The sequence below is a fragment of the Asterias amurensis genome, chromosome 16 (genome assembly GCF_032118995.1).
Source record: "Asterias amurensis chromosome 16, ASM3211899v1".
NCBI classification, from domain to species: domain Eukaryota; kingdom Metazoa; phylum Echinodermata; class Asteroidea; order Forcipulatida; family Asteriidae; genus Asterias; species Asterias amurensis.
The window spans coordinates 215,496-241,177 of record NC_092663.1 but is presented as its reverse complement, the minus strand read 5'-3'; the positions used below and the strand labels follow the sequence as shown (position 1 = coordinate 241,177).

The following is a 25,682-nucleotide window of genomic DNA, read 5'->3' as shown; positions in this document are numbered from 1 at the left end:
AATGGTCTTGAATGTCAGAGCTTTAAATGACCTTCACAGGGAATATCGTTGAACATACTTTAAGGTTTTAGTCACACTTGATTTACATTGTTATGTTATTCTAGCTGGTAACTTTGTTCAGCCCCTGATTTCACAAAGCGCTGCGACGCGTCGCAAGTGCAAGTTGCGACCGGTTACACGTCGTAAGTTGCGAACTCGTCGCAGCCGCGAAGATGCGTTGCTACTTGCGATGAGTTTCGTGAAATGGGGGGCTGATCTGCTAAACTTCACAGTCCTCACCAATGCTGGTTTGTAAAACCAGCCTTAGTTTGCTTCAGTTAAAGGCATAGACACCTTCGGTGTTTGTCAAAGACCAGAATTCTCATTCTTTGCATCCCAACATTATGCATAAAATAACAAACCTGTAGAAATGTTGGCTCAATTGGTCAAGAAAATAATGAAAGACGGCCTTGTTGCAAAAGATGTGCATGCTTTCAGATGCTTTCTTTCTCAAACACTACGTTACTTCAGAGGGGGGTCGTTTGTGACAATGTTTTGTACTATCAACAGCTCTCTTTTGCTTGTTACCAGATAACATTTTATGCTAATTTACATGTTGGGTAACTACGAAACGTTTCCATTGCATTTAAATTTACAAATTACCATTAATCAAGTACACCTCTTCACTTGGCTGTATGAAGTTGACCAATCCAGCATTCAATTTATGATAAGTTATTGTGTGCAGATATGTACACAATAGTTTGAAGCAACACTGAGAGGAAGTAAAGGACGTGGCTGTTCCATTGATGAATGAACTGCAATATTCCATTACTCACTTGTAGACACAAGTGGATTGTTTTTAGTGTGTGTCTGTTTTCAAGTTGTGGTTCGTTGTTCCCAACAGGGCATGTGCTCTTCAGCTGTGTGGATGGGAGTTTGATCAAGATGAACAAGCATTTCAGTTATTCATTCTCAGGTAAATACATGCCAGTTTTAATAGTCTGTTCAGTATCACCATGATTAATTGAATCTAAAATGGTTAACTGGATATGAAACATCTATTCAACAGTGTACCAATAAACTCATGGTAAAGACAGGGGTCCAATTGATGGCACTGTTTGCAGTGATCTGCATAATAGCATGAATCCATGGACCGTTAATGCAGAGTTCTGGTGAGCAGAGCCATGAAATTGGGCCCAGTTCAGTATGGTTAACAGTGCGTTTCCTTGGAAGCTACATGTATCATGAAGCTGAACAGGAGTCTACCACACACATCTTTTTACTTTCACCTTGTTTTTAGTTTGCAGCACATTTTGTTATACATATATGTTGTCATGGGGCAACCCCCTCATCAAACTAGAGCCCTGGGGCAACCCCCTCATCAAACTGGAGCCCTGGGGCAACCCACTCATCAAACTGGAGCCATGGGGCAACCTCTTTAAACTGGAGCCCTGGGGCACCCCCTCATCAATCTAGAGCCCTGAGGCAACCCCCTCATCAAACTAGAGCCCTGGGGCAACCCCCTCATCAAACTAGAGCCCTGGGGCAACCCCCTCATCAAACTGGAGCCCTGGGGCAACCTCTCATCAAACTAGAGCCCTAGGGCAACCCCCTCATCAAACTAGATTCCTGGGGAAACCCCCTCATCAAACTGGAGCCATAGGGCAACCCCCTCATCAAACTAGAGCCCTAGGGCAACCCCCTCATCAAACTAGAGCCCTAGGGCAACCCCCTCATCAAACTGCAGCCCTGGGGCAACCCCCTCATCAAACTGGAGCCATAGGGCAACCCCCTCATCAAACTAGAGCCCCGGGGCAACCCCTCATCAAACTAGAGCCCTAGGGCAACCCCCTCATCAAACTGGAGCCTTTGGGACGATTTCACTAAGAAACAAAATTGTCAGACAAATTTTTAGTATTACCATAGTGATTTAGATTGTGACATCACACTTTACTAAACAACTACGATTGATTTGCAGTTAAGATCAATCTTAGCTCTTTGTGAAATTGGCCTCTTGACAATGTATAGTGTTTTTACAAATATAACCAGTCAGATTAATATGTTGTGTTTAATACTAGATTGGAGAAAGATAATGAGTATGAGCGGGCAGCAGCAATCTGTGTATTTCAGCTCAGGATTAGACAAGCTATTGATATACTCAACAGAGGAGCAAAGGACACAACGTACAACGGTAAAATATCATGAGTTTCATTGTATCTCCCCGCTATATACTCAATCTGTAAAGCAAGTTTTGATTTAAGAAACCCATTGTTAAAAGAATTACTGTTAGTAAAGCAATGATTACAAAGGATGGATGGGATAGGTTTCTATAGGGTGTGTTAGATTAGCTTCCCTGTGTTCCCTGCGGTGCTCATTCGGGTGAGCCCTCTCATGGTGACGTCATACACCTCGGACCAGCCCCAAGTGACCCGTTCCACAAGCAGGGCACTTGCGGCTGACCTGGGTGACCCTCTGGAATGACGGGGGCAGATCGGGGTCGACCCGTGGAAGCTAATCGAAAGCACCCAATTATTAATACAAATCTCAACCAAGAATTGTAGGTTAGAATACACACTGTGTATTTGCATGTCCTTTATTATGGGTCAACATTCATACAGCTGTGGGAACCTATACACATTGAAACAAAGGTCCCCACAACATTTTGTTCAAGTATAAGTCACCACAGGGGAATTCTACAGAAAATGGCAAGTCTCTGCAACTGTGCATGCTGAAGATTGTATTCTCACCATTATCATGTTTTATTACTCAATGTGACAAGTGCAGACATATCTCTGTCACACCCGTTTCAGACAGGCGCTTAATTATTGAATTAAGTGCATGAACAAATCTATGTCTGAAACAGTTAAGAGTGACTAGACTCGCCGGTAGTCGAAGGATCAACTGTTGCAGTCGTTTGGAACGACTCTGGAGTGACTTGATTTCAGACGTTGATCTTTTCATGAGCCGAACCTAGTGTTAATGTTTTCATTCACCTGTCTAAAACCAAAATGTATTTGGGTTGACCTAGAGTTGCTCCTTATCTGTTTGGTTCGGCCTGTCTGAAACAGGTTAGAGCTTAAATAATCTTAGCCATATTCATAACGACATGAGAGAATGCGAAAGCAAAGTGAAGTTCTTTTTATACCAACTAGAAATCATCACATCTAACCTACATAAGGTAGGATTGAGCAATCATTCAGTTGTACATTTTTAAAATGTCCTTGCGGGGTGGGAGTGGGGTGCAAGGGTTTTGAATGAGAGGTTTGAATTCCTTTAACAAATGAAGTGAGCCATACCTTTGACAGTATGAGTTTGTGTACATGTACATATATGTATAGCAGTAGAGTCAGTCTATCATCTCGATATTGAATCTATTGTACTTGCAGGTTATGTGAATCTGAATGGTATTGCCATGGCATTATCAGGGTTTACCCAGCAACGTAATACATTATGGTGTGAGATGTGTAGTACACTTAGACAGAATCTTCAACATCCATACTTACAAGCAATGTTTGGATTCTTGACTGCCGATGGTGACACTTATGATGTAGTCTTGGTAAGTCTATTTACTTGATGAATAGGTCTTGTGCTTTTTGTTGATTAAATTTGATGCAATCATTGAGCTGTCAATATGTGAAATATTACTAGAGGAATAAAAGAGTGGCAATGAGTTCTAAAACACCCATTCATAAATACCTCAGACAGTTTCGTTATTCCTATTGGTGGAGAGAGTGTCACATGGGGGTGTCACATGGTTGATAATGACCAGCTGGAGCTCTGTTTAAAACCGATTGTTTTCGGATATTACACGCTAGTCTTGGTGCAAGACGCTTCAATTGTTACAGGCAATGCAGGCACTGTCGGTGAGTTGGGCGTGAAAGGAAAACGAGACGTCTTGCACCAAGACTATACGCGCACGAACGGATCTGGAAACTGTCGTTTCAGTCATAACAATGCAACACACGGGCATACAGAGCTCAAGCACATTGGAAACAGATGAGTTTTACAAAGTTTCTTACTTTTTTTATGCCTATTAACCAAAAAGGCCATTATGAATGGGAATAAAAGAGTAGAGACTCTTTATTAAACAGCTTTTTAAAACCTTATTCCCATTCAAAATTGCCATTTTGGTTAAAAGGCGTAATAAAGTAGGGAAAGTCTGTTTAAAATTATCTGTTTTCCAATGTTCTTGAGATCTGTTCTGTGTGTGGTATAAAATGAGACAGATTTCGGATGAAATGCCATCTGAAAACAACTGGTCTTAAACAGCTCTAGCTGGTCTTTTTCAGTCGTTTAGACACCCCCACGTGAAATGCTGTCAACCAATACATAATTGTCTGGTTTTTTTTTTATAAATAGCCATTTTATAAAATGAATCACTACTCTATTCATAATGCCCTTTTGCTAAAAAGCAAAAAAAAATAAAAAAATAATTAAAGACAATCTGTTCTTTAGCAAATTGTTGAAGGTACATTATAATTCGTTATGTATTTTTATTTCTTTAGAAAGAGCCTGGTTTGAGTATGGAGGACCGTATTGCATTTGCCTGTTTATTTCTAAATGATCAGCAACTACCCGCCTTCATTGAAGAGTTAATGAATGAAGTAATACAGACTGGCAATCTAGAAGGAATGTTACTAGCAGGGCTTACTAAAGATGGTGTAGAGCTGCTACAGTCGTATGTTGATAGGGTATGTAAACATTGCTTAGCTATCATATACAGTGGAGGATCCAATGGCTACTTGTTCTACAGACATTGGTACATATTTCCAAAGTCAGAGAGATTGTACAGTAAATATATTTGAAACATGTAATATGAAAGTGTTAATGATTAGAGAAGGTTTATAGCCAAATGAACCCCAATATTCAAAATCTAACCAATTTAACACCTCATATTTGATCGTCTCTGGGTAGATAAAACAAAACAAGCTAAACATGAGAAAATCTACTTGGAACCCAATATCAACCTGCTGTCTGTCCTTTCAAAGCTGAGTGTACTAGAGCAGAATGCACTAAGACAGTGACTGCTTGAAAGAATGAAGCATTAAACAATTGTTGCACGCTGTGACTGGGATCCATGCCATTTTTCTCCCCTCGGGTGTACAAAATGTCATGCATCCCAGTCACAGCGTGCAACAATTGTTTTGTTATACCTTGGTAACATAGTTATTCCTCTTCTCGAAGTTCTGTTGTCATCCTCTAACATTATTACATTGTTTAAAACAATTTTTCACTATTCCCTCGAACCCACAAAATTTTTTTGGTACTGAGCACTGGAAATGGACCAACGGTTGGAACAATCAAGGTAATGTACACTGGTGAACATCACTTAGCCATGGTACATGCGTATTTGTTGCATGGCACGTTATTGGTTCTCCACCACTAAAATTTGCCAATTTGTAACAGAGGTATAACCTACATGATTGATATCCTTAGACTGCTGATGTTCAGACCACTAGCTGGGTTGCTGTACGTACACTACCATCCGAGCTATGTAAAGACAGACGAGTCATGCATTGGATAGAGAGTTACAGAAGTCTTCTGGATATATGGAGGCTATGGCATCAAAGGTTAGTTCCTCTTGGATCTTACAATCAGAAATTAAATCCAGTTATTCTGGGGCATGAAATATTGTTAGTGATGGGTCAAAATATTCCATCAGACAATAAAATATTTATTGAATTGAAAAGAACACAAATTATGTTAAAGGCAGTGGACACTAGTGGTAATTACTCAAAATAATTATTAGTACAAAATCTTACTTGGTAACAAGTAAGTGGGAGAGTTTGGTTGTATAAAACATTGTGAGAAACGGCTCCCTCTGAAGGGGAGTAGTTTTCGAGAAAGAAGTAAGTTTCCGCGAATTTGATTTCGAGACCTCAGATTTAGAATTTGAGGTCTCGAAATCAAGCATCTGAAAGCACACAACTCCCTGTTACAAGGATGTTTTTTTCTGTCATTATTATCTCGCAACTTCGACGACCGATTGAGTTTAAATTTCTAACAGTATGTTATTTTATGCATTTGAAATACATCAAGTGAGAAGACTGGTCTTTGACAATTACCAATAGTGTCCAGTGTCTGTAAACACAACTGGATTTGGATTGTTATGTTTTGCAAAGATAGTTTCAGCTTTAATATTTATCTCCCTAAAACTCAAAATAATTGCATCTATTATTACATCATTTTGTTAACCTTGTACTTTGTAACAATATAAGTTATTACACAAGCGCGAGTTGAATACAGACAAAATATAACGCTTCTGCGTCCCATATCCAATGAGGCCGTAGGCTGAGTTGGATATGGGAATATCTTGGGAAGATCGTTCCGTATTTCCACGAGCCGAGTGTGATAACGTATTTATCTTCAAGCAAACTTGGCTTGTGACATAGAACACACAAGACGTATGTAGTGATATTAGCAGTGCAATATAGGTTTATAACACCATTCCATTCTGCAAATCTGATTGGAGAATTAGCGCGTACTTGAAGATAAAATAATAAATGCTGTGGGAATGACCACTTGCTCTTTTAAGACTGATTATAGGGGATTTCTGTGGTAGTAAATACTGGTTATGTAGTTAAGTACTGTTTCAATGTTTTTCTTTTTTGTGTAACTTGACAGGGCAAGGTTTGATGTGTACTATCATCAAGGTAACGTGAAGATTCCACCCCAGCAACAGATCTTCGTCAATTGTCACTTTTGTCAGAATGCTATATCACCCACAGTGTTAGCCCAGAGATCATTACATAACATTCCACATCGAGGAGTACCTATGCATCAGCGAGTCAAGGTCAGTATTAGTATACACATTCAAACCAGGGGCCTGTAACAAAAGAGGACAATAGGGTCCATGGTTCAGGAAGGGTCCACAGTCAGAAAGCATGTACAAAATGGGAGCCGTTGCAAAAAAAGTTAAAACAAAAGAGGAACATAGGAGTTCCACAGTTGTAGGCCTGCATGTATAAACACTTGCTTGAGTTGCCTGCCTACTAGAGTAGCATGATGTTGTAGACAGAATAGCCATGTAACAATGTAGTTGGTAATCATTGAAGATTATGTGAAAGTTTGAAAACATTTGCTTAACATGGGATTTAACAGTGCTATGCAGTTCAGTTTGTACCACCGAAATTATTTGTTTAGGACAAATTAAAGACAGGGTGAAGTTGATTGTGATATTAAAATCTTGGTCAATTTTTAAGGGTAAGGGGGCACTGCGTTTCATATGGTCCTCATATGGAAAAAAACTCTCCATGCCAGGTTATAAAACCAATAAAAAGCAAACTGTTTAAAACCTGAAAAGATTTGTTCAAATAAGGTCAATCTTTTGCAGATCGGAGAGTCTTGTTTTTCAAATCAAAATGATTTCTAAAGATCTACACAAAAACAAGGCATATTTACATTTTGCGTTACTTTGAACTAGTGATGCAATGACTACAAGCTGTATGCACTCCTTTTACATTAGATACGCAATAATAAGCAGTTGTTGTAGAGTAGAGAGTGATAGAATGTAAATCATTAGCAAGGTTTCCCTCAGTCACTGTCAATTCAGCATTGTTTTTCACGGAGAGGCAGTTTTTCAAATAATTATTCATTTTGGCAAATCAATATTTTTGCACATTTAGAATTACTGGCATCAACATTTCTCTCAAGTTTTAAGTTCTAAACCTTTATACATGTATATTTTTCTAACTACACTTATGAGCAAAAAGACCATTTTACCAAACTCCCACTTTTGCCTTTTACACAAACAGCCACATTTGGATTTGCCATTTTTAACATTACTACACAGTGCTGGCATAGGGCTAAAAACAACTACTCTGTGTCTTTTGTTTTCAGGAATGGACAATTTGTGTGACCTACATTGTAGAACAATTTTAGTTTTCATGAACAGACACTTATCTTTTACACATTGGTTTGTACATGATGCCTGCTGTGGACCTTGTTCGCGTTGTTTTTTATAATTGAACATACAGTGATTTGAAAAATGTCAACGTTTTACTGGCAAACAGTCTCAGAAACAATGATTTCAAAAAAGTATAACTTCAAACGCGGTTTTCTCCAAACATGAAAGTTTGGCTGCAGTGGATAAGTTTGCCCTTGGTGGAAACCAGTGAGGAATTGTAAACCCTGCTTATAACCTGTTTCCATGACTGTATGTGTTCTTCTTAACAGGCATCAACATGCTACAAATGCAGAAAGCCATTACCTCGCTGTGCTTTGTGTTTGATGAATATGGGTACACTATCTGGCTTGAAGTCTATTCACCCTCAGGATCGACATGATAATGCAGCCAAGAATGCCCTCAATACAGGTAAGTCTGGATCATGCTATATACATGCAGGCAGCATTGATCATTTCAATAGGATTTGAAACTTTGCATGATAGAAGTAAAACTAAGAGAGGTTTGTGGTAACCCATTGTGAAACTCTTTTCTGGCTGTTCTTAATCACGAAGGCAGACAGCCCAAACAGAATACCAGGTTAGTTAAAGCTTCTCTATAACAATAAAGGATTTGTTTCCACACAAACAAACAACACAATTATTAAGTAGGATTTGACACTTTGCATAATAGAAGTAAAACTAAGAGAGGTTTGCGTTGCGCATTGTGAATCTCTTTTTGAGTAATGATGGTTCTGAAACTTAAAAAACCACCAGTGGTTATTAATGACTAAACGTTCCGATCTGTATGCTCTGATTTGATCAGTGAATGAAGTCTTCAATAATCCAGTAACTGTATTTCAGAGCAGATTGAAGAGGGAGTTATAATACAATGATTTATGTGAGAACCTAAGTGGGAAGCTACTCCCTGGAGAGATTACCAAAGATCTTTAGTATTTGGTCTTCTGCTGATAGTAATAGAACATGGATGGTTGCTGGACATCCATCAGTCAAGGCAAAGAATCTGCAGGCTTTTATTTTGATCCTAATCTTCAATTTGGGTGGCATGGTTGGCATGTGCCTAAAGCACTCACCTCTCACCACTGTGGTCCTGGTTCGATTCCCAACTAAGGTCATATGTGAGTAGAGTTGTGTGTTGCTTCTGTCCTATGCCACAATGGCTTTCTCAAGGGTTGGACCTGTCCAGATTGTTCATGGTGTGATATGTAATGTGTTATCACACTAACTTGATGCTGGCTCTATTTATAACACAAATTAATCCAACTATTGTCAATTCATTTTAGTATTCCTAAAAATAAGTTTTAGAAGATACTGCTTGAAACCATGCAATTAAGCCTTCATGATTTGATGTTTGATTGTATGCTCCTCAGATCCCCACGATGAGTCCAAGCAGACTGATTTCAAGCAGTGGTTTACATGGTGTCAATCTTGTAGACATGGTGGTCATGCATGTCATCTCATGGATTGGTTCAAGTAAGTAGCAATCTTATCATTTAAAAAACCATTCATTCATTAATACCTCAGACAGTTTCACTATTCCTATTGGTGGAGCAAGTGTGGTGGAAAGTGCGTCACATGGGGGTGTTTAAACCGTTGATAATGACCAGCTGGACTCTGTTTATAAGCCGTTAGTCTTGGTGCAAGACATTTCTAGTTACGGACGATGCGGGTGCTGTTGGTGAGTTGATCGTGTTGTGTGTGAAAGGAAAACAAGAAACGTCTTGCACCGAGAGTAACTACGCACTCAAATGCATATCCAAAAACTGTCTCAGTCATAAAAACGGAGGTCAAGGACATCGGAAAACGGATAAGTTTAACAGATTTTCTTACTTTATTAGGCCTTTTTACCAAAAAGGCATTTATGGATGGGAATAAAAGAGTAGTGATTCATTCTTAAACTGTCTTTAAAACCGTGCAGGGTCGTAACAGTGTGATAAAGGCCTATGCCTTCGGCTTGGGCCTTTATCACTCGTCCATGACCCTGCCATTTTTAAACGGCAGTTTAAGAACTCGTTGCTACCCTTTTAGTCAATCATGGCGTATAAATTATAACTATTACATGTACTCACATTGCGTTGTACATTACATGTTGTCCATACAAGTGACTCGGAAGACTTATGAGTGAGACTGCATAGAAGCAGAATGTTTATTGATATAACTTGGGTTTTTTCAGAGAGCATCCAGAGTGTCCAGTAACAGGCTGTGTATGTAAATGTATGTTAATGGATACAGTAGGAACTGTGTCATCTACTGAGAGTGTTACATGAAATGACATCATCACCAGCTACTGCCTCATCAGTCTCCCCTAACACCATCATGCACCTTGAACCAGTTTGCTAAAACTGAGACAAAAATTGTTACTTTTACTAATTTCTCAAAAACTACAGCACCTCAGTAAGTAAAATTTCAAGGGAAGCTTTCTACTATCATGATCTTCAAACTGTGTAAGTTTAAAGTCACCTGGAAGTGGTATTTTTTTTAAATAAAGCTTTTGTCACTAAAATATGTGTTTTTATGAGAGGAATGTGAATAAAAAGTTAACTAAGGTTTAAAAATATTAGTTTTGATTGTATTTACAAATTTACGAGTAGGCCCCGACCCAAGAGGGCGCTGTTTGTGACGTAATTCAAGGCGCTATATTTGAAGAGAAAATTTGTGGCCCCCGTATATTACGTCTGGGAACATGGCACATCAAAACAAATTTAGACACGATTTTACACACATACGTACATAGAAACTTGAACATGTTGAACGACTAGTGGTTTTTACAAAAGCTATTGCTGCTATTTTTATTTAACTATGCAACTTTTTAGTGACCAAATGGGTTGTAAGATGTGGGTCTGCCTACGTATTATTATAGAAATACGGCCACGGAGCAGACTGCACGCACGCACTATGGCTGCTGTATAATGTGCGGACGGTCACATAGGACCTGCACGCACGGTGAATCGCATGCGGTACCAACGAAAAATCGTGTCACTTGGCAAAAGCTAAAACATACCCTCAAAGTTCAAACTTACCCGAATTGTTTTCACGTTTAGCAAATGCTCCTCTGGGTTCGTCACGTCTTTCAGATACCTTCTTCGACTTCTCACTAGCTGGAAAAATTGTTGGGACGGCGTCGTGTTTAAGATTGGCTCTTCTCGTCATGTCAAATGAGTGGTGTATCCCGGATTCGAAGCACGACGGCTCGAAGTGTTCGCTGCATAGCGCTGAAAAAGACGTCGGACCGGACCACTTTGCTCTAGTTAATCTGACTTTCGCAGCCCACAACCGCCTATACTTGGGTTCTGCAGGAAACAGATGAGGACTGACCCCATCTTTAGTTGTTTTGCTGCATCCAGCAGCAATACACCTGGTTGGCATTGCCGGAAAAATGCCAGAAAAAAAAACCTTTTTTCGCAGCGTACAAACTCACGTCTTAGAATTACATGTACTTTTGCAAGTGTGTTTATCTAGGCATCGAGGGGGGTCTATGTTTGATCGAGGCAAAGTCTTCCTTTTCCTACGTCACAAAAGGGGTAGCCGGAGTCAACCCCCCAAGCACTTAATTAATTTTTTTAACATATAAATTGTGACAAACAATTACTCAAAAAATTGTTTTATTGTTAATAAACATATACTCTTATGTTTAAAAGAAAAAAAATCCTACTCCCAGGTGCCTTTAATGTAAATCTGTGGTAATTGTGTTTTTTGTTAGGAAAAAGTACATATACCCTTATGTTAAAGTAGCCTGAAATATACATTATTCTTAATAGAAAAAAAGGGGTTGCCTATAATTTGATAAAAAATCTTTAAACAAAATTCCAATGTATTTGTATTTTGAATAAAAAAATAAGAATTAATGGAGCAGCAGCCAAATGTAACTGCCTGCTCACTCGATGTTGTATTTTTACACTACATGTTTATCCCATTGTATACAGGCATGCAACTGTAACTTCACCTAAAAGAGGAACAGCTGATCAAAGAAAAAGTTGCATGCCTGAGTATAGGTTTGTTATAATGATATGGAGTCCCAAATGTATGATTGAAGGTTAATCTACAAAATGAATCTATTTCATTCAACACTCTCATTGCCCCAGGCTGGTAGACTTGGAACCAGGTCTAAATTAATGAAATAGCTGTTGGGTAACACCATGTGTTATTAATGAAAATTGACAATAAAATCTGTTAAAATCAATAAAATCTACAATGTATGTCTATGATAACATATTGTGTTGTGTATATCATTGGGAAGTACATGAAGCCACAATGTTGTACATTCAATAACATTGTACAGTGTACTATCAGCTATCAACAGAGTTTTCATTTTCGACGACGGATGGTTCTGAGACGTTTTACAGCCAAATGTTGATGGTTTCAGCACAATGCAGATTTATCTCAAGAAGTACTGTCTTGAAAATAAGGGACGACTGCCTCAAAGCTAACTCATGCGCAGATGACGCCAAATGTCATAATTAATGTCGCAGAACCATCCATCGTCCAAAACGAAAGGTCCCTCTTATTTATCTATACACAAACAAATATACCAAAAACAACAACGTGGCGAGGATTTATAATCCTATTATTTAATAACCAAATGATGTTCACAGTTTACAAGTGACAAGGATTTGTTTAACATGTAAGATCAGAAGTTACAAGATTTTGTGATGCAAAATTTCTGCTTATAAAGTTACCAGCTCAATAAAATTGTTCAAAATGTCTTTTCCTGTTTTATTAAATAGTTGCTTAGCCTGGCACTAATTCTTGTTAAAAGATCACACACCATGTGCGGCAAAAAAGATGAACAAAATACTCCTTTTATTTCTGATGAAATTATTATGGCATGATGACCAGAGGCACAAAACAACAGCATAGCACTGGTCAGCAGTGGTCACAACAACCTATGTAAATGACATGCCATCTTGGCTGATACTCTACTTGTGCTCTGCGAGTAATTGTGAAACTAGTAAGAGTTTAACGATATCAGATTGGTCTTTTTAAAAGGTAGATTGGTGAGCATTGCAATCTCAATGATTCATGTTGACGCCTTCTAGAATACATGTAGGTAATTGGTTGGAAATAATTGTTTGGGAATTGCCATACAGTAGTACCATGAAACGTTTGATAATTTGTCTTGGATTAAAACACTCAAAACATTGAACAATAGAAAGTGGATTCCTTTAGAGATAATCAGGTACCAATAGGGACATGTTCTGGAATTCAAATTTCAATTTGAACCTGAAGCCATCCACACAGAGCTGTTTATTTAATGTACATTTTTCATTATGTGTTGTGTGTGTGCATCCACACAGGCGCCTATGACTGATTGATACATTTACATACACGTCATCGGCATACAGCACTAGTATCGAATATAAACACTGCCACGTCATCCTGCTACACTCCTGGCATGTAGAACTCCGCAAAGTCATGTGTGATTTTAAGCGCTTCATCATAGAGTGTCAAGTCTGGAGGGAAAAACAAGAAATCAACAATTCAGTATTAACTTGAACATTCAAGAATCAAATGATCATTCATAAATACCTCAGACAGTTTCGCTATTCCTATTGGTGGAGAGCGCGTCACATGGGGGTGTATAACCTTTGTTTATGTAACCAGTAACCAGTAACATAAGCGTGACATGCGAGCTGACACCTGTGCTTATAAGACAGTTTCCTTATTTCTATTGGTCGAGAGCAGTAGGCGTAGGGTAGGAAACAAGTATGAAGCCATTCAACCTATATCGGCAATAAAGACACATTGAACAATGAGCAGCCACTTGCATGTGCGTCTCCAGTGCGCCATTTTGGGGGTCAAAACATACACAAAAGGATGGTACATGTGTTTACATGCGCATTGAAGCGTAAACAAGTGTTCCATCCTTTTGTGCACATTTTTTCCCCCAAAATGGCGGATAGGAGACACACGCATGTATGTATGCGCGTTGTGCAATGGGTCTATGTAGCCACAGATCATTTAGTTTTGTTTTTTTTGCTCTCATCGCAATAATCACTAATTTAATTTTTGTTTCCTCCTGCAAAATTATTACCATGGTATAACAAAACAATTGTTGCAAATGTGACGGGGTCCATGGGTTTTGTAAACCCCCGGGGGCAAATGGCACTCGGCTTTGCCTCAGATGCCATTTTCCACCTCTAGTGTACAAAACGCCCTGTCACAGCTTGCAACAATTGTATAATGTAATACTTGTATAAGAAGTTGTTAAGGTAATATTACTGGCTTACCAAAGTCCATTTCTCCTAAGTTGACATATTGAATGCAGTTAATGACTCTTGAGTTTTGTCCGACATGACCTATGACCTCGGTGATGCCTTCAATCATGTCTTGGAGCTGTCAAGACACAACAGTCATTACATGTTATTATTAGATAGCAACACTTACTTTAACACTGGTCCAACATAATGCTCGGCAGATTTTTAAACTAAAATACAAGATAAGTTAGAAGGTTATTGGCCAAAAATTATTCCGCACAGTCAATGCATGCAAGGTACATGTACATGTACCACCAAATGTGTTCAGTATGCAGTTTGTTTTCTATTAAAAGCTAACAAAATTAAGTTAAATCAAAACCTGTCTTTGTCTCAGCCTGATTTTGCTTTCTTTGTGGGGTTACTAACAATATTGTACACTGTACAAGAATACATGGAAAGTGGCTTGCTAGATGATGGCATTAATAATCTTTTGTTTTCCCTGGAGGAGGAATTTTATTCAATCTTTGCTAAACACAAAACTAAACAAACTATTTCATGCCTGGATATCCTTGAAAGGGCAAGGCCAGTTTGTAAATGGCACTTCCAATGGAAAACCTTTAAGTCAATAGGAACCTTTTGAAGGGGCACCAAGGCCAAGTCAAGGGGCAATAAAGGCCATGGCCTCTGTAGCCTGCATGTAATTCCAGGTCTGCTATTTGTAAAACAACTACTTTAAGAACAAAAATTAAAGGAAAAACAGCAAATGGCAAAAGCATGTTATTTTTTGACTGGCATTAATTTGTATATTCTTACTGGATCTTGCAACTGCACTTGAACATCAACATTGTCACTCAGTCCCAGCATGAAGGACGTTCCATTGGGGTCAATCTATGGGAACAATCACAGGTTGATTATTACAAAAGAATTTATTAAAACCAGGAATGAATACATGACAACAAATCTATGGATTAACAAACACAATGTGTAGTGTATTTGATCTACTCTAATAAAACCCTCTTCACACAACAAAGTCAAACTAGGGTCCTTGGTCTCGGGCGCCTGTTGTCTTGACCAAGGACGTCATCTCGGGCGCCTGTTGTCTTGACCAAGGACGTCATCTTCAAACTCAACCAGGACCTTTCACACGGCACAGAAACCAACGTCCTGTGTGGTGCTAAAGGTCAACATTACACAATTATTGCTCAACTTCACAATTTGTTACCGAGGTATAATAATGATTGTCCGTTTCACTGATATCCCCACAGCTAGCATAACATCGCTAATGCATGTGTTGGTTACCAATAAATTTCCCGCGCTTTTGTGAATTGGTTTAACTAAAAAAGATTGTTGTTTTGGGACGAATATCCTTACTGACGAATGTTGTCATAATTCTGGCACCCATTTCTATTTTGTTGTAATGAAGTGTTTTATAAATCAGCGTTGTTCTCGATCATAGGTTTGAATCCCACCCAACACCCGAATAATACAATATTTCTGTTACAGGTGCGACTGTGACTGTCTGGTGTGTGAATGTGAGTGTGATTTTGTATTCAGGCCTATTATTTATTGAAAAGTAATATGTCTATATGGGAGTATGGCCTATGGTCATGGATGGATGGGCGATGATAGAAAATTGTATAAAAAATTATTAATTATTAATATTTTGATTATACCATGGATACTTTTTTTAAGCAAATTTAGGCAGATGAGATAGGCCTACTCATTGTGTACTGTCTGTCTGAGCTGTGTGTGCAGCACGTGTGAATGTATTGTGATGATGAAGATTGAATGAATTGAACCATATTGAACTAGTCAACAAGAAGTGTGATGATGTTTTACTTTTACTTTTATTAATCACTGAACTGGATAAAAAAAGTTGTGCCGTTTATAAGTAATTCTGGAAAATTGTATTATTTTCAAAGCTGACTTTGAAATTTCCGTTACACAATTGTCGTATTGACCTACAATTACTAATAATAATACTACACTTAGACTACACTCAACATATAAGAAGATGCGATCGGTATGATCGTTGAATGATTGATAGTTGTTATGTTGTAGATTGGATTGCTTACATTAGGCAGTTTCAGTCAAATTTAATGCAGGTGATTTTTTCTCTGACAAGATGTAGTCTGTTAAGGTGTATTCTTAGAAGTAAAAATCAATTTAAAATTTTGAAATCGGATGTTTGGTTGCAGAGATATACCGTTTTTAATGAGCGTGGATCGTGAAAAAAACGTACCCGTGTTCAAGTTCAATTCTTATGTTTTTCTTCATATCGGCCACGGCCAAGTTTAATGCACAGCCTATGGCAATAGAGGGCGCACACTAGGCGAGCGCCCTCTATCTCTTACAAACTGTGCTTTGAGGCGCTAGTATGATTTTTTATGAACGGCAAAAAGTGATATTTTGTGAATCAAACTGAGGAGCGGCATCGTGGGGAAAATTGTTAACTATAAAAATTAAATATGTGTTAAGTTTTGCAGGTGTTTGTGTGAATATTCTTTATTAATTATGTCAACAAATAGCATTATTAAATTAACCAGAATGAAATAAAATTAAAGAGTTTATGACTGGTGTTTCCTTTAATTTAAGATCAGTTGATCCTTTGATTTAAAATTGTAGCATTAACACAGTAAAACATTAGAACAATCTTTAAAAAACTTGAGGATGAAGGCATTTGTATACATCGATTATTTTTGTTATATTTACAAAGACAATTTCTAAAAACCAATGGCTATAATTATACAATCAATTTTTTTGTTCAACTTTCGTTTCAATTAGTATAGGCCTCTAAAAGTATATAACAATACTAGTTTCTTTTGACTCAAGATGAGCAGTCTGTTATTATCAATTCAGAACGTAGAAATTATCAAAGAAACAAGATCGGGCAGCTTTCCAGCTTTCTATTATTAGAGCCCCGGCCTATCAAACTTATTGTAACACACGCCCTCTTGTGGTGGCACATCACGGAAACACGAAGATGTACGAGTACGACGTACATGTACAATCGTGCGTATTTAGGACAACTTTGCAAGAAATGGTCTAACAAAACCTTTCTGCGGGAGAAGAAAACATAATCAAATTACACCAAATTTTCACAAGTTAAACTTAAAAGTATGGGAATTAGCACTGACAAAGTCGCATTCAATTTTGATGATTGTCTCTGGAAGAAATCTTGATTCAAAAAATGGAAAACGCCGACAAAAATAGGTTTTTAAGGTAAAAGCTATGCGACTAGCTGTACGATGTGCGGAATTTTATCGGCTACACGATGATGTAATCGTTATCTCATTTTGTGTAAACATGTGCTCCCGCATCGCAAAAAACCGTCTTCGGGCTTCTTCGGCGCTTTCCGAAGATTTCCGAAATCCGTTGTCCACGGGGTTCAAAGTTGACGTCATGCACAAACGAATGGGCGCTGCACGCCAGGCCAAGCTTCTGTTTTTTGTCGTTGCTCTCTTTTTTTTACAATATCTCCGAAACTATTCATCCGATTTCGAATATTTTTGAAATGTAAGCACGGGGAGAGAATGCTCCTGCCTGCTGTCAAGTCTCATAGTTGTGAGTTGTACAAAATGTGAGTTATGATTTAATATATTTCGTTCTTTTTTTTCGGGGCTGTGTGTGTGTGTGTTTTGGTACACGTAAAATCAACTTGATGAAACTGCCTACTTACATCTTTAACTCTCCCAAGCAAGCACACAACACTTCCTTGATACTTCGGCAACATTGAGCCGTTCACTCTTGGCTGTGGCTGCGTATCTTGATCCATAGTCCTCAATCAATTGGAGATACTTACACCGTAAAACAAGTGCGGAAAAGTAGAAGTAGATAGTGGTTGTGGTGTTGTCTGCTGGACTTTTTTGACGTGATCCAACTACTGGCGCGCTTCTACATCAATAGCCAGATCACCTATCATGTTATTCGTCATAAACTTATTAATGGTAGTCAGGAAACCCGATGACCCTACTAAGTGTAACCTTTGAATCCAGGCGCATCAATCGCCCAGCATTTTACGTCCAGATTTTTTGTTTTCAACTAACAATTTACACAAACATATCAATGAATTATAAATATAAGTAGATATTCATTAAAATACTTGAACAAAAATAACACAAACTTAATTTAAAATAATACTTACATGTCAAAATAAATATAAATACACACCATCAATATGCTCTGAACGCCCTGTATAAAGGCTACATTGACCTGGCGGTCGTAGGCGGCGCTCTAGGACAAAGTTCACGAAGTTCGTTTGTTTGATTGACGTCTCCACTGATTTGATGATCTCATCATGTCTAAATATAAAGTCTCTGCTGAATGTAACCTCAAACTTGAACCACCGTCGTCACGTCCGTGTGTGCCAACACCTTTGTTGTCATGGTTATTAATATTATACCATCGAGGTAGTACATGTACTTCTCTTAGACCACGAAAATAGTGTAAAGTAAGTAAAGTAGAATCTATAATAACTGAAAAAATAAATATTTTTGATTTTAATGATTATGCCCTTTTTTAGTTATTTACTTTCAGTCTTCACTTAACTTCAGTTTCACAATCACACTCACAGTTTTCCCCCAATCTCGAGTCCTGCCCCAACCATCTCTATGCCCCAACCACCATCATCATCTGATCATTGATCGTTTAAATTAAGCAGGGTCAGGGACTTTCCCCTAAAACTAACATGCCTAAAAAATGATATTCATAAAATAAATACCCCAGACAGTTTCTCTACTCCTATTATTGGTGGAGAGTGCGTCACGTGACGGTGTTGATAAAGACACAGCTGAAGCTGTTAAAGACCGGCTGGCTTTCGCGTGTCGGGCACGCGCGCGCAAGATTATCATGCGGAACGCAATTCATAGTTATACAGCGCGTAATATATGTAAGCGCGTGCGCGTAATCTATTTATAAACGCGCACGTACACACAACTCACGCGCATCAAACAAATTCTTCATAAAGTTTTTGAAAAAAATATTTTAAACCTCGAATTTTCAATTGTCAAAGTGTCTATAACTGTATTTTGTTTAACGTTTTTAACAAAAGGGCATTTATGAATGGGAATAAAAGAGTAGTGACTCGTTCTTAAATGTCCGTTTAAGAACTCGTCGCTACACTTTTATTCTCTTATTAATAATAATAATCATGATTTATTGCGCAATTTGTCTTCCTCCATTGCACAGAAAAAATAAATAATCCAAACTAATAACTACCCCCTACTGTACAAGCAATGGTCACCTCGATGCATACCATCCCTATATAAAATCATATATGATAGTTTCTGGCTTATTTGCATACTTCAAAGTTCACTGCAAAAGAGCTGGTGACGGAAGAGAACTCATACATGTAGTTCTGATTTTCTCGTTATTATTTATATTTTGGAATTTTACTGACAGAACTGCATAATGGAAATATAATTGTTTCATTTACAATTGGTGCCAGGAAACCAGGAATGCATAAAAGGCCTGAGGACAAAGCCATTGGACACTTTCGGAACAGAAAAAAAAGAAAAAAGTTCACAGATTTACAAATAGCTTACAGGGTTTACAGAAGGTAATGGTGAAAGACTTCTCTTGAAATACTATTCCATGAAATGCTTTACTTTTTGAGAAAACATTAAAACATTATCAATTATCGATATCAAGAATTACGATGGATTTATTTTAAACACATGTCATGACACAGCCTAAATTTTCACAGGTTTGTTATTTTATATATTTAAGTTGTGATACACGAAGTATGGGCCTTGGATAATACTGTTTATTGAAAGTGTCCAATGGCTTAAAAGCCTATATTAGAGTCAGGATTATTTGTTAATCATGCAGGATGTATGAACTTATTGTCTGTGTATTGTTTACACAGCCTAAAATAGTTTCATTTTATAGTTTTAGGCATCCAAATAATAGCTATTTAAAATTATTTGTTTTGCAGAACCATGAAGAATCCTGACAGACTTGTCTCAAACATCATGCTGTGAATAATGTAAGACATCGCTTATTAAAATGCTTTAAAACTTATTCTTTTTCAGTGGTTGACAGACCTAAATTTTAAAGAAAAAAACATTAAATGACTTCAGGTTGTAAGATTATCTCAATAGTTTCAGTTTTGTTTTGTGCTAGTGGGGTGTGATTTAAGGGATAAAAGGGCCATACATGTATCTCTGTGGAGTGTATCATGATTCAATAATTTCTAAAGGTAAAGCCAAGCATATTATCACCCATGTTTAGTCAATGTATCTATTTTATTATTAAGAACTAGACCCTACCCTGCAAAATATGTTTTAGATCTCTTTTTGCAGTTTCTTTGCAAAGTACTCAAAATCTGGCACCCAAGTCCTTGGTACTCGACTAGTGCACTTGGTACTTGGATAATGCTTGGTACTCAGAGAACTTAGTAGTTGCACTTGAAATAATAGCACTTTATACTGAAATTGGATCCTAGTTATAAAAATGTTGTTTTGTGTTTTGACGTTTAGCATTTGACTGTTGTCTTCTGATGTAATCTGCAGCATCATCCAATGACTCTGTTGATGACAGTGGCGTAGTAGCTGATTCAAAATGAACTCATTAAATGTAAGTGTAACTAGTTGAGTCATACATTGTCCTTGTTAAAGGCAATATAAAAAGCTCTCATTGCCAACTATGCAATTACCACTTGTTTCAAATAACAGTGTTCTTTGACTGCAACAGGTTTTCAATAGAGTTACATGTAGGTGCATTGCATTCACTTGTTTAAGGTCCAATGTTTGACTTAAGTGTTTTAATTGCTTGCCTGGTGCATTGAAAACAAGCGTTGATATCCAACTACATGTATTACTACCATGTGGCACAACTAGATGAGGCCTCTGGAAATAGGCCCTCTTCTGGTCACTCACAGTCCCTCATCAGGGGAATAGACATGCTCTACTGACCTCATTGCCAGTCCATATGTGTATAGTATTTGGCATTAAAAGTAAAAACAAAATATATTTATTTTTCTTCCAGAGGGCAATTACTTCACCATTCTCAATATTTAGGAAAAGATCTGATCCACTCCAACTCAATCCTGAAGCTATGCCAGCAATGTTAGATGTTGAAGAGGAAGAAGATGGATTCACCATAGTTGGTCAATCTTGGAGTGAGAGGAACACATTGTACCCCCCACCAGCAGTACCACCACCTCCCTCATATCAACAGGTAGGGTGACATTTCCTATCACCACCACCTCCCTCATATCAACAGGTAGGGTACATTTCCTATCACCACCACCTCCCTCATATCAACAGGTAGGGTACATTTCCTATCATGCTCTACTAATACAGAGTTTTCCAGGACAAATGATCACTGGTCCCTGTGGCGGCCTCAGAGCTCCGGGTGACGTCACCGGGGATTTCGGCACGCAGTAATCACTGTCTCGGATCTCTGGCGTGCCAAGCTCTCCGGAATGACGACGTAGTATGCTGTCGTTGCGGGCGTGAGTCTCCGTTGCTCTGCTACGATACCAACCTTCAATTCTGCACCTTGCAAACTCGGCACCCACAAACTCGGCACATGTACAACAAACACAAACTCGGCACCCAGTTAAAAAAGTTTGATTTTCACACTGCATGGTAATCAAAGATTCACAAGACCTGTTTTGTTATCGTAGGAGTGCTTTTTCGACGGGCAACCCAAAACCCTCTTCTGTTCTGGCTTTCAGAAGAACCTTCTTTGTAATTCGCAATCCTTTTTTTGCAATACTGTCGTAGACGCTCCATGTATTCATTTAATTACTTGAAAATGTGATGCGTCTAATAACTTGGATGAAATATTTCATAATGACTTGAGCAATGGTTTGTTTTGTTTGATTTTGCTCTAGGTATCTGGATATCGTCTTCCCGAGTACAAGGATGTTAGTAGGAGCTGGTCAGAGCCTCCATCTTCCACAGATGGTCCATTACAACAAACTCCAAACGGACTCATTAGCCAAGACATCAACACAGACTATAGTCAACCTCATGTTACCAACTGCAGCTCAAATCATCCTTACCTGCATGATGTGCCATTCAAACTGTCCCCACGCATTGACACCCTTAATACTGAGGACACATTCTATAGGGATTATATACCCCATTTAGACTTGTCAGAACTGACATATGATTTCTCTGTTGAGCATCAAATGTTATTATCCCATGCTTTATTGAAACAATGTTGCAGTGAAGAGAATGATATTGCATGTGATGATAGCAGCGACCATTTCCAAGAGGGGCATTTAATTCAGCAATTTGGCCAGCAAGCAGTTGTCGCACAGGAGATGTTTGATTTTAAAGGAATGGACTCAAGAGGTAACCAGTGCTCGGGTGTTCAAGACCTAATATCATTTTGACTGTCATCACAAATCGCTGGATGTCAATAATGGTCAAACACTCTGCACAGTGTCACCAATTTACTTTAGGAAATGGAAAAGGATCACCTTATCTCAAGCTATGTATCATCTCTGAGACTATTAAATATAGATAAGTTGCAATAGACGCCATCTTTACGGGCAAATTGTATTTAGGCTTGCAGGTGCGTCAAGCGCCAGTTTATTAACGCAACCACGCTGTTTAATAACCAATCAGGCAACGAGTTTTGTGGAATGTGCGCGTGGTGCATGTTGTTCTCGCGCGAAACGCATGGATGTGTGTTCAAAATTGCCCGTAAAGATGGCCGATTTACATTATGTGGGAACTATCTATTAGGTTTGTCTTCTTCTACAACCAGTTCAATTAAAGTTTGGTTTCATTGCAGCTTGCTGTCTGTTTCTTCCTCCACTGCTGTACTAATCTAAAACATTGGGGCTTTTGGATATTTTACATATAAGGGAATATCGACTAGTTCTTTCACGGCCGTTTAAAACAGGCAGGGTCAAATTGCCATGTGATAAAGGCCTTCGCCTTTGGCTCGGGCCTTTATCACACGGCAATTTGACCCTGCAAGGTTTTAAATGGCAGTTAAAGAACTAGTAGCTACCCTTTTATTCCCATTCATAAATACCTTTTTGGTTAAAAGGCGTAATATAGTAAGAAACTCTGTAAAACTTATCCGTTTCCGAGTGCTTGAGCTCTGTATGTTTCCACCTCCATAGTGTGTACAGTACATGTTACATGAACGACGTCCATACATGCATGCCTATGCATGCCTATTTCCGACAGTTTCGGGTTCCGTTTGTGCGCATGCACATTTAGTCTTTGTGCAACATGCTGGTTTTCCTTTCACACACAGCGCGGCCAACTCACGGACAGCACCTGCATTGCCCGCAACAAGAAACGTCTTCGGAGTATCCGCTCACAACTGGTTAAAAACACTGGTCATTATCAAAGGTTTAAACACCTCCACGTTACGCGCTCTCCACCAATAGGAATAGCGAAACTGTCCGAGGTATTTATGAATGCGTTTTATTTTATTGTATATTGTTCTCTCATAATATAGGCTCTATTTTAATGAAAAATAATCTACAGTACTATAAGTAAACCCTCTATTTCTACACGTACAAATCCAATATTGGTGAATGTTTCTCAAGGGTCATTTATATTTCCTATTTAAAAGAATTATCAGTATTTTTAAAATGGGTTTCCAATATAAAATAGAGGACACATGTTTACGATTGTCATCTGTTTATAATGTTCAGTACAGTATGTTTAGTGTATGATCATTACCAGAAGATTGAATAGGTTGTCTTGGGAAGTTACTCTCACAGCATAGATTTTTCAGTATGATCCTAGCCTTGCTCAAGGCAGTCGCATTATTCACTTCGATAAAGAGGACGACAGCCTTGTCAGGTTTGTTACTTCTGAGTTTAATGTATTTCCTTAAACAAAATTCCAATATTGGTAAAATAGTGGAACGTGAAGGCTTTGATTCGCTGAGTACACGCATACAGCTCACCAGAGCACGCACACACTAATACTACTGCACACACAGCTCGGGCTGGAAAGTAGCAGTTACATATACTGAAAACAATATTCACAAAATATTGTTCAAACCGTCCAAAGCCTTGATCAAGGTATGATCCCAATTTACAAAGATTCACATCATACTTGTTAATCATATGTTGCCTCATATCGTGGGATGAAAGTAATTGGTAATGTTAAGTTTTTGCATTAGGAATAAAAGTAAACATTTTATGCCAACAAAACTCGCAAACAAAACATAAACAGTATTCAGGGTTGTTGTTTTCCTTCAGAATTGTGAAGACCATATTGTTCATTGTAAATTTTTGAAAAGGTTGTTTTTATATGTGTTTAACTGCCAACTGGATAGGGTAAGACGGAGAGAAGTCTGAAAATCAATGAAAACTGTGGGTCAATTTGATAAAGCTGTTTATGGGTTAGCAAGTTTATTGTGCATCGTATCAGAGTATCTAAAGTAGTTCATTAACAATCTGGTAGACTTGTCAATGTACATGTATGTATGTGAGCATTCACAATGAGTTTGCATACATTGCTGCATCATTCATCATCTACTTACAAGAACCATCAGCAAGTCAGTCAGCAAGTCAGTATGTCTTTTGCTTTGTGTACTTTAAACAACAGTTATGGAATAGGGACACCATGATACATGTAAAGAGCAATAATAATGTGCTGTTTATTTAATGGACTTCAAGTTGTAAGAAAAAGGGGGAAATTTTAGATGATGAGGGGACATAAACTTGAAATAAAAACATCTCTTTGTAACTTGATCAGGGGACAGGGATGCTTTCTGCTATTGTTGTGAGTTCAAAGCTTGGTTGGTGCAATCTATGCTAATATTCGACAGAGGCAAAGTGTACAATGAATAATTATGAGCGTTAAAGCTTACAAGGTAAAAACTAATGGGGAGAAGTTGATAGTGTAACACATTGTGAGAAACGACCTTGTAATGTAAATGTTATTAATTTTAGTTTTACCCATAATTATACATCGATGTGTGTTAGGATAGGTCATTGACTCCAATTAAATTACCTTCAATCAATAAGTTGTTTGCTTTAAAAAAAAAAAAAAGTTTTTCAAGAAGGGTGGGGGCTGTGATGCTTGCAAGCAAAATATTCATTGACATAACATTAGGTTGGGTTTCTCTCCATTCTCTTTAGGGTTTAATGGACCTCCACACAAGATTTGATCCAACATTGACGAAAATACAAAAAACATCTTTCCCGCACGGCAGTGCTGTTCATTAAAAAGAGAGCGCGAAAATGTAATCGGTACTCAAAAGTATCGATACTTAAAAGTCGGGTTCATTTAACATTGTATGCGGTACGGTATGCGTGTACATATACGCAGCATACCAAACTATCGTGTTCGCCTTTTATCTAGTCTGTGCCCAAGACTATGGTGTTTGATATTGGATAGTGTACTACGCGCAGTTGTAAATCGCCAAAGCGCGCCCGCCACGGTATGATTTAATTGACTGGACGGCTTGAAATCTAGACTATACTGTGTAGCTTGCATAGACTAACTCATAGAGCTATATATAGCTCTATGGGGCTAACTCTATATATAGTCTAAATTTCAAGCCGTCCAGTACACTAAATCATACCGTGGCGGGCGCGCTTTGGCGATCAAACCGCGCGTAGTACACTATCCAATATCAAGCACCATAGTCTTGGGTCAAGACTACTTTTTATTT

The 25,682-nt window shown here is 38.2% G+C and overlaps 3 protein-coding genes across 4 annotated transcripts in view; 2 read left to right on the top strand and 1 right to left on the bottom strand.

Annotated features, from left to right (window-relative positions):
* LOC139948750 (GATOR2 complex protein MIOS-A-like) overlaps positions 1 to 12,089 on the top strand; it is a 28,933-nt gene extending 16,844 nt beyond the window's left edge. Inside the window, exons 15-23 of the mRNA XM_071947054.1 lie at positions 884 to 955; positions 2,058 to 2,170; positions 3,366 to 3,535; positions 4,485 to 4,670; positions 5,416 to 5,549; positions 6,604 to 6,772; positions 8,155 to 8,293; positions 9,252 to 9,354; positions 10,055 to 12,089. Of these exons, the coding sequence (XP_071803155.1) occupies positions 884 to 955; positions 2,058 to 2,170; positions 3,366 to 3,535; positions 4,485 to 4,670; positions 5,416 to 5,549; positions 6,604 to 6,772; positions 8,155 to 8,293; positions 9,252 to 9,354; positions 10,055 to 10,148 (1,180 nt within the window). The 3' untranslated portion in view covers positions 10,149 to 12,089. The remainder of the gene's footprint in view (positions 1 to 883; positions 956 to 2,057; positions 2,171 to 3,365; positions 3,536 to 4,484; positions 4,671 to 5,415; positions 5,550 to 6,603; positions 6,773 to 8,154; positions 8,294 to 9,251; positions 9,355 to 10,054) is intronic.
* Positions 12,090 to 12,237: 148 nt separating this feature from the next.
* LOC139948749 (replication protein A 14 kDa subunit-like) lies at positions 12,238 to 17,973 on the bottom strand. Its single transcript, XM_071947053.1, has 4 exons — positions 17,755 to 17,973; positions 14,889 to 14,963; positions 14,109 to 14,214; positions 12,238 to 13,331 (listed from the first exon to the last, which is right to left on the bottom strand). The coding sequence occupies exons 1-4, from the start codon at positions 17,848 to 17,850 to the stop codon at positions 13,261 to 13,263; spliced, it is 348 nt and encodes a 115-aa protein (XP_071803154.1). The 5' UTR covers positions 17,851 to 17,973; the 3' UTR covers positions 12,238 to 13,260.
* A 381-nt stretch (positions 17,974 to 18,354) lies between these two features.
* Positions 18,355 to 24,756, top strand: LOC139949093 (uncharacterized). Of its 2 annotated transcripts, none has more exons than XM_071947496.1 (5): positions 18,355 to 18,525; positions 20,011 to 20,061; positions 20,555 to 20,651; positions 21,063 to 21,254; positions 21,916 to 24,756. In XM_071947496.1, the coding sequence occupies exons 3-5, from the start codon at positions 20,637 to 20,639 to the stop codon at positions 22,420 to 22,422; spliced, it is 714 nt and encodes a 237-aa protein (XP_071803597.1). In that variant the 5' UTR covers positions 18,355 to 18,525; positions 20,011 to 20,061; positions 20,555 to 20,636; the 3' UTR covers positions 22,423 to 24,756. The 2 variants fall into 2 exon arrangements, with proteins under 2 accessions (XP_071803597.1, XP_071803598.1); XM_071947497.1 differs by lacking the exon at positions 18,355 to 18,525 and adding an exon at positions 19,510 to 19,632.
* Positions 24,757 to 25,682: the final 926 nt, after the last annotated feature.

Bases quoted from the DNA above. Each gene is read 5' to 3' on its own strand.
- LOC139948749 (XM_071947053.1), bottom strand. From the start codon at position 17,850: ATGGATCAAGATACGCAGCCACAGCCAAGAGTGAACGGCTCAATGTTG. The intron at 14,964-17,754 runs GTAAGTAGGCAG...TTGTTCCCATAG, and splicing joins TGCTTGGGAGAGTTAAAGAT to ATTGACCCCAATGGAACGTC. The intron at 14,215-14,888 runs GTAAGAATATAC...GTGTCTTGACAG, and splicing joins AAGTGCAGTTGCAAGATCCA to CTCCAAGACATGATTGAAGG.
- LOC139949093 (XM_071947496.1), top strand. The intron at 21,255-21,915 runs GTAGGGTGACAT...ATTTTGCTCTAG, and splicing joins CACCTCCCTCATATCAACAG to GTATCTGGATATCGTCTTCC.